General features: G+C 42.4%; 1 protein-coding gene across 1 annotated transcript in view; it reads right to left on the bottom strand.

The window, feature by feature from the left end:
* The window catches only part of kitlga (kit ligand a), a 30712-nt gene extending 28010 nt beyond the window's left edge, over nt 1-2702 (bottom strand). The window contains exon 1 of the mRNA XM_076733475.1: nt 2379-2702. Within this exon, the coding sequence (XP_076589590.1) occupies nt 2379-2393 (15 nt within the window). The 5' untranslated portion in view covers nt 2394-2702. The remainder of the gene's footprint in view (nt 1-2378) is intronic.
* Between the last annotated feature and the right edge of the window lie 9415 nt (nt 2703-12117).

Raw genomic sequence — 12117 nt, 5'->3', positions numbered from 1 at the left:
CAACAATAAAGCAGAAGCAAACTGAGCCTACATCATGTGAGCAGTAGGCCTGTGGATTTACGGCAAGCGTTAGAGCTGTGTGTGTCTCAATCATTGCGTCTCAATGTGGAAAATGTGTAATCTGGGCAAACAACTGGCAAGCTGCGTGTCATCACAGAGATCAGCAGGAAATAAAACTAAATCACTTTCACACATTTGTATTTCTGTCATGGGACAACAGAGGAGCACCGCAGATGTAAAAGTTCTCTCCAAGGACCTGAACTACTGGCCTCTCCGACACTGCGCAGGCATCAGAGCGCTCCCTACTGGTGTTAAATGTTCTATGGGGTGTGAAGGTCCAGACATGCTCTCCCACTTTCTCTCATGCAAACGCCTCGTGTGCCACAGCTCCTCTGAGGATGCTGGTGAGCTTTATCAGAGTGGATCCAAGCCATTTCACTCATGGCTATAATTTATTACAAGCACCAAAGATGGTACTGTCATGAGTTCACAGTAAATTAACTGTTTCACATTCTAAGCCCCTACAGAGACACGAGGGGAACAAACAGACCCGTGCATCTTTGAGGAAAGCTTTTCTAAGAAGGACAAATTCCAGACAACTAACATAAAAATCAAGAGACGTCCTCTGAGTATTTTCTAAATCTTGTTATCCGACAATGGACAGCGTCAGGAGCTGTGGCAAGGACTGTGAGCAAGAGACAAAAAGTGTCTGTTGGTGCAGCCAGGCGCACAGCATACTGTAACATACTGTATAACTTCATTAAAAAGGCACAAAGGAAACCCTATTCGGAACTTGATTAACAGTGGCAGAGATGCAGAAATGCCCACCCTTCCTCCAGGAAACTTCAAAGACTTTCATCCCCAGATGCATGCACAAACACCCGCACACACACGCCCTGTCATAGCAATATTAATGTTTCATGTCCTATATTCCTTATCTGATATAGCGATCAAAGGAGCTTTCAGTTGCTAAGCAGAGTGAGGCAGAGACTACTCAAAACCGTCATATGCTCAAGGTTTGGTCAAACAGCCTGGAGGATGTAATGCAGGTTAAACCTGCCTAAATTTAGTTTGCACACCTTCTCATGCACACATCTCACACACAGTCGTTTGGCATAAATATGTGTAAGGCAATGTTCAGCCTGAAGAGTTCCTCAAATGCAGATTTAATGTCTTTACGGACAGTTAAAAGGGTGTTAGCGTTGAATGGCTGTCTTAAGATGATCGCCTGCTGGTGGATTAAATCTTTCATCTTTACCTGCACCACAGTGATAAAAATGACAGCTGGTCGTCAGATGCAGAAATGTGCATCATTTCTGTCTCTTCCTGCTAAACAAATAACAGCATTGGCCTTAAAAGAGGCCTTTAGTCGTCAATTTGTGCCTTTGGGTCAGGCACGTCAGAGGCCACAGATTATGGTGTCAGGTCTTGCCCTCACAGAGCCTAAACTGCAATACCCTGAAGGGTCGCCTGAATCTGCTGGACAGACGGTGGACGAAAAGGCAGTTCAATTGTTCAGGTGGCCAAATATCACAGTCACAGGCGAACAATTACCATTACGGACAGAAATCTGCTCAGAAGAGCAGAGACTGCCACCCTGACATCACATTAAAACCTGATTGCACCGGTTTAATTTGTCACTCTGGGGCGGTGGGTAATTTACATATCAAACAATAAATCAGTGGGCGTGCGTGTCTTTCTGCTCGATTTAGGAATCACCTCCTTGAAAGACAAGCAGTGAGTTTTGAGTGAGCGGGTGCGCGTAAAGATAACAGCTCTGCAGGTAAAAAGGTGCAAAGTCTGTCTTCCCGGAGTGTTCTGCCTCCTTACAAATGCAATCATGTCCGGAATAAAAACTGAAGAAGTGACAGGCTACGCAAAGTGCGGACCGTTCCAGAAGCGGACAAACAGAAGTGCCTGACAGGCGCCGCTAATGTGAACTTACTGATCGCATTGGGACCGCTTCACAAGCAGCTAAATTAGGAAGACGTGTATGTGGGACAAGGTGACCAAACTCTATACAGGTAGAGCGTGTTCCAAAACGGTGCGTTACGACAAGAGTGCAGCGGGTTTACCACCTTGCCACCACAAGAAGATCGGAAATGAAGCCTCACCGCAGAGAAAGGAAGCGCTACCGAGCAGCTTGGATCCAGCTGCTACTTCTAACTTTATTATTCCAAACCTGTTTGTCCGCTTCTAAAACTACATTCAAACGCGAGAAGCATTTGTGTGAAAACGTGTCAAATGTAAAAGTGTCCTGGTTGAGTTTGACTGGACTACTCCAGAGCAGCGGGAACGCGTCCCACTGCCCTGCGTCACGCCGCGACGCAAAGTGTCTCTTTCCTCAAGTGAAAAACAGACAAAAATCAATCACTTACGTTTGACTTCTTCATATGGAACGACAGGAGTAAATCCAGCGTGTGCGAAAGCCTATTTTATTTTACTTCTACGGGGAGGAAAGGGGTTGTCATCATCCTGTGTGCACATATCCAATGCCTAAGTCAGCAGTATCCAAGCAAAGGAGAAAAAAGCCCCAAAATCGAGAAGGAGAAGGAGAAGGAGCAGAAGCACGGCACGGCAAAAAAAGGGGGGAAATTAAACTTTGAACCTTTGCAGCCTGTAGGCTAATGGCGTGTGGCATCTAGCCCATCTATCTACAACACGGATCCAGACACTGAGGGCTCGCAGCGGCGGAGCGGGACAGCGCGCAGAGGGAGGGAGAGAAGCCTTTATAATGATGCGTAAAGAGCAGCCAAGAGCCGCCCACTGACGAGCCGCAGTGTGAAGAGGTTCATTCTAAAACCGCGACTGCCAGTATAAACAGATCAAACTACAAAGCAGCTTCAGAGCTGCGCTTTGCCGCTTGCTCAATAATCACTTTATTCCGTAGTCTAATTGCTTTTACGAGGCATTTAACCCATTAACACTCATAGCTGAAGTTTGAGGCTATCGTTTACATTCTCTTATAATAATGACAAGAAGTCAGATTTTAATTGGGAAAACTTAAAATCTGTTGCTCATTCATGATATAATATAGAACAATATACAAGCAGGCACATTTTTAATGTTTTTAACTACATACAATTCAGATGCATTGCTAAGTTATTCTCTAAAATCACGCATCCAATCAAACAAACAAACAAATAAATAAATAGATAGATAAATAAAAATGGGAAACATGACCGTCCTCGTGCTCTAAATATTAATGGCCAGAAACTGTCAGAAGAAACTGAATCACCGTATTTGAACAAGTGGTATTTGTATAGTTACAGTACAGCAATTCACAAAATGATTTAACATGAAAAACCTTTGAACTGTGAAATTGTGCCCCATCCCCTTGTGTGTGTGACTAAGTGAATGTGACTCAGTGACACAATGAGTCAGTGTGTGTGTTACAGCATCTAATGGAAGCGTGGGTATTTTCCCAATAGATTGTAAAAATTCAACAATTTGCGACCAACAACAAAAAAATATGACGGAAGTCAGCTTCCGTCATATCAATGAGTTTCTGAATCTCACTGATAGACATGCTTCCCTGTCTCTGTACTGGTGAGCTAATGTTGGACTCAGAGCAGACTCAGACACAAATTGCAGTTAAATGTTTCAATGCAGATTTATTGATAAGATGTTGAGATGGAGTTCACGAGCAACTCATTCTCACTCCCAACTGGTCACATGTGGACACTTTAGCGTGTTTTTTCAACAAGCAGGGTAGTTTGACCGACTTCTATAGACACATCAATAGTATATAGAGGTGAAAGGTCTGCGTTTGGATGATGGTTGGTGTGGTTGGATGGGTCAAGCACAGGCTTTCATCCTGGAGACTGTAGTTCATGTGAAACCAAAGTAGATTTCTTTTCTAAGTGAAGTAGCGTAACATACGTAACATACTGTACGTAAGTAACAAACTTTACTAACATACTGATTTTAAGCCAAACCTTTTCCTAAACCTGTTGGTGTCGTAACCTAAGCAAAAAGCAACTGTTTCACAACACCATGGTTATTTTGAAAGCGTAGCCAGACGTTTACACACCTGGTGAGGGTGTGTATATTTACTATTGCTAACTTCACCGTAGAGTCTTGAACATTGAAAATTACGCTAACATGGTACCCAGTGCCTTTCAAAGTGATGCCAAGGGGTAATGACAAAGTGTCCTTATGCGATGAGTTGGGAGTGTGAATGTGTTGTCTAGACCAGTGCTTCTCAACTGGTCTGGCTTCGGGACCCACCATCACGGCTTAATGACAAGCCCCTACATGACAGCACTGCGCTGCATAAAAATCCCCTTCAAAATAAAAGCACAGGATTTTTTTTTCTTGACTTTCTTTTTTTTTTTTTTTTTGCCCAGGCAAAAGCTGCAACCCACTTTTGGGTCTTGGCCCACCAGTTGAGGAACACTGGTCTAGAGAGCTTGGAGAAAATGGCCTAAATGTCAGAAGCATTCACTTCCACAATAAATTGGTGAGGGGGATCAAGTTGAACCAGAATGGGCGCAGAGGTGAGGTCAACTCAGATAATGCTTGTTCAGCCTCAAGAAAATGGAATGGAGGACGTGAACCTGGAAAGGAATGCTGCAACTTTACTCATGAAACAACGGTGAAAGTTAGAACCACTGAAGTCTCAATGATGTAACAGAAGATGCTGACAGAACAAGCATGGAATTCACACTTCTCCAGAAGACTTTGGAGGAAATGGCGGACATGGGAGATCTGCCATTTGGTCTGAAATGTTCTGGGAGAAGATCAGAAGGTCGTCCAGCTACACAAACACAAAGTGATTGTGTGCCAGGGGAGGAAGATGGCAGTCAGGGAGTCATTTCTTTATTTCGCCATGGCCTCTTTCAGGATGAGATGCATTGTAAAGTCTACAGGTGGTAAGAGGGCCCAGGAAGGAGCTCAATGGTACAATCATAGGAGCAGTGAGGAGGCTGAGACAGAACCAAACCCGGCTGGGGGTAACACGGAGGCTCAGGATGGGGATGAACAATGGTAGCCTGTGCTGCAGATTGCAGAGAAGATGGACAAAATTAACTCCAGCTGACTTTTTTCCCAGCAGACCAATCAAGGATGATGCAGAACTTGGGGTGTCTGAGGTGTGGAGATAAAATTTAGCTTAACAGTCTCCTTATGATTGCCAGGCAGGAGCAGGGTCACTTGAACTCTGCCAAAGACCTCACATCTAGAGCATCAGCAGTGCAAAGAGGAATACCTGACTGAAGGGCCAAATTACCAATCAGAAAACAGACTTCTGCACCAGAGCTGGGAGAAGCGCGGTGAACTGACTGTAACAGAGGGTAGCTTGAACTTGCATTCTTGGTTTAGATGAGATGGCAGATGAAGAAGCCTGCGCCAAGGGGAATGAATGAACTCCAGATCTCACAAAGGTGATGCATTCCTGCATTGCTGACTCAGACGATCATCAAGCCTGATGGGTAGGGAAAAAGTCAAAAAAAAAAAAACAAAACAAAAAAAAACCTGCAGAACTTCATCATTCCACTTCAAGTCTGCTGCCAATCAGCGACGCTCATGGATCCCTGGTGGAGATTTAACATATGTTCAGCAGCATTTCCACAGTGATCTGGGCGCTCAAAAACTCTTTGACACGAAAATCATCGTCATTAGAAAGAATGATAGCAGACTGGTTTGCATTAAAAGCCTCTGCCAAAGACAAAAGTCGTAAGGTAATGGACCTTTGATAGATCCGAAGGGGAAGTCAGAGGCCACTTAGTGAACACCAAGGAGAACTGAAAGAGGAAACCCAGACATTCTGCCAGATCCCAAGTGAGTGGGGGTTCTGGGCCAGAAACTTAGGAGTCCCCAGGTGAGGGAGACAAATGCTGGAGCTGGAGGGTGAATGATTTACACTTCAGAGACTGGTGAGGAGAGTCGAGTTGATAGCAGTCACTTGATCAGATAACTGAGTTATTTGATTTATAACCACCTGGTTGCTGTCAGAGAGGGTTCGTAGTAGTTGTTCGTGTTTCCTGAATGTTTATCATTTCTGGGTCAGAGTTTGCAGAGTCCATGCAGGCCAGATCATTCTGCAACGATGAACTCTTTTTAGACCCAAAAGCAGAACTCAGACATATGGCTTGAGATGTTTAAATGTGGATTTTTTTTTTTTTTTAATAATCTGTCAAACTGTAGGTGTGGAGAGCTGAGCCAGAATCATGGTGCAAGCAGGGAGAGTTGAATAGCTGGCTGGAAGGCAGATTGGCAATCACTGGGCAAAAACAGACCACAGAGGGACCTTGAACCTGAAGCTCATGAAATGTGCTAAACTAGATTCAGGCAGACACAAGAAAAACACTTAAGAAGACATAAACTTGTAGCATTAGCTCCATGTTGAATGACCTGGCAAAGACTGGAGTGTGGAGCTGAGGTGTATATACTGCAGCAGCTTGATGGGCGGATGGGTTGCAGGTGTGCAGGTTTATTGGCAGCAGGTGGGAAAAGAAAGCGTCACACCCAGACAAACACACACAAACACACAGAGAGAACAAACAGGGGACCAGTTTAAGAACCAAGGGGAGGATTAACAACAGAAACACTAGGAATGAGGGAGAAGCACAGACTGACCAAGACAGTCTCAGATGATCAAAAAAGCCACCTTTGTGCCACACCATAAACCTTTATGGCCATTTTTCTTAACAATCTATGACAGAAGTTTATAAAATGCAGTTGAAAGATATGTTGTGTACATTGTGTAATCATTGCTTGATGCTGATTTTACAGTGACCTGAAGGTATTTCCTGTTAGTGTCCTCTGTGGTTATTTATTATTTAACCCCTGGACAATTTCAGTCTAGTCATATTTGTGTCCTGGCCTTGTTTCGCATGTGACATTAGTCAAACCGCTGAGGAACTAATCTTCATCTTAACATGCATGTATTTTCATTTGCAGGTATCTTTCCCTTCTTGCCCCCTTCGGACAATTAAGATGACAAGGGCACCTTTTTGTTTAGTGAAACCTGGATGAATCTGCGTCAGCCTCTCACTGGGGTCGTCAGACTCAAAGTGAAATGAAATAACGTGTTTCTGACTGCAGGTTCTCACTGAGAAACGTGGAGGCCTGCTGACTATTTGCCAGAAGCAAGAGGCCAAGCATTCTTCAACATTTTTGTCATTGTTGAGCATATAATAATACTGTCAGCATCCTCTGATTTAGATGAGACCTACATATTGGCAGATGGCATTTATTGGCAGAGAAGAGTGCATTTGACTATTACAATCAAGGCTGTTAGAAAAGTTGGAACCAGCTGACATACTGACAAATTGTAAACATGTGCTAATGGGCTTATTCTTCCAATAAAATATGTGCAGACTGCTTTAAAAGCTTTGGAGACAGGTCCACAGCAATGCAGTCTGGGAAGTCTCATCCGCTAAAAAGTTAATGATGTATGTCAAAGGTGCCATGTATACATGGTGTAAGTATTTTGCCTCAGTCTTCCTTCTGTTTCAAAAAATTCTCAGCATTTTGTTTTATCCACACTGTCACAAAGTACAATTTCATTCAACAAGCTTCAACAGTTTTGTTCTATGGCACGTTCTGTGGCAGCTCTTCATCCCACCACTGACTGCAGTCAAAGCTGTGAAATCCTCGTGAGGAGAAAACATTTTTTTTCAATATACATATTTTTTATTCTGTTGATTCCACGTACTTTTTTCATGCAACAACATGAGAACGTGTGGATGAAAATGTACCATTTTGTCTGTTTGTAGCCTAAAATGATCCCAAATAGAGCTTCAAGGGACTGATATCTCTCAAAATCATTAAAGGAAGAAGGCTGGATCAAAGAAGTGTGTGACTTACATCAAAAGTCCCCGACCGGAGTTGAAGCGAGGATGTTGCATTCATTTGTTATGCAGCTTAATCACAAACACAGAGGAGATGTTGATCTCTCCACCCAAATATCCCCCTTAAAGTCCCCTTCCACTCAGAAATATGGTTTTGAACTTCACTGTGCACAATGATATATGTGCAGACTTAGACACTAGAAGGCTGTTTTGTTGCTCAAAGTGTAAATTTTCTCTGAGCTATTTGAAAATCGATTTTAAGAGGCAGACCTTTGAGCACGATTTGTGACATTACAAACAGTTTAGAAGCCAAATCCTGGTCCAGTATGCAGCGTAGAGAAGTGTGATGTGGAAACCTGAAGCCTTCAGTGCACAAATACTTTAGAATGCAGGAGTCATTTTAAGGATTTTATTTACGTTTGTCTTAACACCTGCACGAAAGGGATCTTTAAATGTTTTTGACAGTGACACACAAAGACTGGAGTGATATATGTTGTCCTACTATTTAAATCCTGTGCGGTAGCATTGCCTCTTTCTTTGGCTGTTTTTCAGCGACACTTTACCACAGGCTTAGCACAACTATATTACCATTAAATCAATTTTAAAAAGCCTATTTTTCTGCAGTATGGTGCAAATGTACATACATATCTTACTCATTTGCTGCTGCGTGCAATATTGCCTTAAACCTCCTTCTGGCAGTGAGAGTAATCTCACTATCAATGTGATTTTAACAGCGTCTGCTCTGCCATACTTTTAGTTGCTGTTGTGTAAATAACCACAGACAAAAAGATAATGGGTTTTTAATAAGATGGCTGTCTCTTCTATAATTATGTCAAGGCCTATGGGGACTTATTCTATTCATCATGCCTCTAATGACAATAAAAAAGCATTTGGCAGAGTAGCACTTAGTGCCTTCAGGGGGAAACAAACAGTTTTTGTGGTCAGTAGCTATTGTGAAGCATGTTATTGTTTCAAGCATCGTCTTATAGCCTGTAACCTGCTCGTCAGAACTCATTAGAGAAAAGCGTGTGTGGCGATTGTTTGAGGACAGATGATTGGCACATAGTTCGTGCTCGGCTTTCAAAAGCTTTTGTTGCATTGGTAAAGAATTTGCTTAACACGTTGGACTGTTGGTAGAGAAATAATAGGATTAACAATCAGAGATTTGTAGCCGGTCACTGAATGGCCACCACCTAAAAAAATTGAGAAACACAGCCCACCTACCTCTCACATAGAGCTGCAGTCTGAGAGGCATAATGACATAATGTGCTTATTTTGTAAATCTGTCTGTAAAATACTACGCCTCCACGGATATTTATCAATGAATTTAATCCAGTCTTGCAAGAAACAGGATTTCTTGTACTTATAATATGAGTTCCCTGTGGAATGTCTGGAGAATCTGGCCACAGTATTGACATGAAAGCTGCATTCATTGATTTTCGGCCACAAGGGGCTGGAAAAAAACTGTAAAACAAGCAGCCAAACCCACAGCCCTGACATACTATTGGATATTATTACAGTAGCTTATTTACAAATCAGGCGCACAGCAACATTATCATGCATTTGTGTTTCTTTCCCCCTGATGTACAGTTTTTTCCACGTGCAATTTAACTCTGTTTTTGTCTCCATAAACCCCAGAAAATACTGGGATTTATGGCATACTGGCAGGTGGCATACAGAGGATATATTAGACCTTTTTTGCTGAGAATTGCTGCCTGCCTCTGACAGACACAAGGGTAATGAGAGTACTGAGGCAGAACTGTCCCATAAATGCACCATTAAAACCAAAACAATGAGCCAAAAATGCTAAAAGGCTCTGTAGAGCTGCAGCACTGTGGGTTTGTCACCAACTGTTATCTTTTACATGAAAAACACTGATTGATGGAGCTTCAATGGTGCTGCGATAAACTTTGAGTAAGACATCCACAGCTGCAGACTTCACACGTCAATCTGTAATTCTGTAACAGTGTTGATACATATTCCTTCATATTAAAATGAGATTAAAATGTCATATTGAATCACAAGCTTCAGTGCACAGGCTCAAAAACGCCAACTACATGAGCACTACAGTCAATCTTTCACACACTTGGAAGTTTCAATCAGACCGTTGTGCTCGATTCTAGCACGGCTCAAGTTGATTTGTGTTTGAAGAAGAACTGACACTTTACTGAAGGATTCAGCAAGTTTTTTGAAATAGAAATGGGTTTGAAAGTAGCATGAGAGGTCATCAGAGCGTTCGATTTCACCCACAAATTGATGCAATGTCACTGCTGTTCAGAAGGCCGCCTGTGCAGTTTTACAAATGTAACCCTTACGATGAAAGTGCTGAGTTTTACGTACAGATCTTTGTCTTGTCCCCCAGCTGACCTTCTCACCTCTCCCATGTCCTTATCCATGTACTGAGAGCACCAGACACACATATAATTTTCAAAGAGCCGGTCCCTGATAAGACACATCAGCAGGATTCTTTTAATTCTTTTAATCCTAAGGGAGCGTCCTCTGTTATTAATGAGGGTCACTGCCATCCTGTCAGCATGTTAGTCTGTCATGTGCAAATGCTTACTACAACCAGTGGCGCTGCTAGGGGGCGACAATTTCATAATAAGAGAACATGAAGAAATTTCTGCATGCAGGGGACGAGGACGGAAACCAGTATTGGCTGACAGCACTGCATTGAAAACAGACAGATTCTGTCATGGACATCACCGCATGAGCTCAGGAACCCTTCCAAAAACCATCGTCTGTGAACCCAGTTCATCGCTTTTGCATCCACAAATGCAAGCTGAAACTCTACCATGCAAAGAGGAAACCATATTTAAACCAGATCCAGAAACCTTCTCTGGTCCTGTGGTCTGACCAGTCAAAATGTGAAATTCTTTTTGGAAATGATGGATGTCGCGTGCTCCGAGCTAAAGAGGAGAAGGACCACCGGCCTGTTTTCAGCTAACAGTTCAAAAGCCAGCATCCGTGATGGTATTGGGAGGACATTGGTGCGCATGGTGTGGGTAACCTGCACATATGTGAAGGCTCCATTAATGCTGAATGATATATTCAGCTTTTTGAGCAACATATGCTGCCAAGTAGAAGATATCTTTTTCAGGGAAGGTGATGCTTATTTCAGCAAGATGATGCCAAAACATATTCTGCACTTACTCCAACAGCGTGGCTCCGCAGTGAAAGAGTCCAGGTGCTGAACTCTCCTGCCTCCAGTCCCGACTTGTCACTCATTGAAAATGTTTGGAAAAACCTAACATCACAGCTGAAATTGAACATCAAGCAAAACTGGGAAAATAGTTAATTGCCACAATTGCTTTCAAAATGACAGCAGTCGATCTCCTCAGCTCCCAAACGCTTACAGAGTGTTGTTAAAAGAAGAGTTGATGCAACAGAGCTGTAAACATGACCCTGTCCCAACTGGATTCAGATTCTAAGCGAGGATAGAATCTTCAACATTTGAAATGTTGTCTTTGTGCTATTTTCAATTAAATATGGGCTTTCAGTGTTTTGCAAATCATCACATTCTGTTCCTGTGTACATTCTACACAAGATCTCAGCTTTTTTGGAAATGAGCCACTAAACTCTCCTTACTTTTTTAGTTGGAACATGTTTAGTAGGGTTGAGCCGGATACTTGTTTCAGATGGTACAGATAAAGCATTTTTGACAAGTACGAGCATGATATGAATAAAACTCGTCAATATCCGTGCTCGTGCTGAAGGAAAATCCTCATTGGGTAACTGACTGTCTTCACGCTCTGCTCTGTTCTCACAACTTGTTTCGTAACGTACGCGGTGCATTTGACGACAGAGCTGAAAACAGCTCGTGTCGCGTCGGTCACTGCCTCCACTCCGGTCATTTTTCTTTTTTTTTTTTTTAAGCGTCTGCTTGCTCTTAGTTTTGCTGGTGATATAAAGTCAGTTGGAAAACTTTGCTCGTACTGACCGCGGTGCTTTTGAGAAGAATACAGTGAACAAGGCTGACATATTATTTCCCTGTTTGCCATCACTGGATGTTTGTATGAATCACCAAGTTCACACAGATCATTAAAAAATAATGTCTTACAACCACTTACACACTTACACATATATAGCTGAACGCACAAGCCTATATTAATATTTTTATTGTATATCAATTTCAGACTTAAGGCAAGGCAAGGCAAGGCAAATTTATTTGTATAGCACAATTCATACACCAGGCAATTCAAAGTGCTTTACAGAAGCATAAAAATACATTAAAATCATACATTTCAAAGAAAGAAAGAAAGAAAGAAAGAAAGAGATTAGAAGAGAATAGAAAAATAAAAATAAAATACAATTAAAGGAA

This window comes from Chaetodon auriga, chromosome 6, assembly GCF_051107435.1.
Source record: "Chaetodon auriga isolate fChaAug3 chromosome 6, fChaAug3.hap1, whole genome shotgun sequence".
Classification (NCBI taxonomy): domain Eukaryota; kingdom Metazoa; phylum Chordata; class Actinopteri; order Chaetodontiformes; family Chaetodontidae; genus Chaetodon; species Chaetodon auriga.
This window is presented reverse-complemented; position numbering and strand designations above follow the sequence as displayed.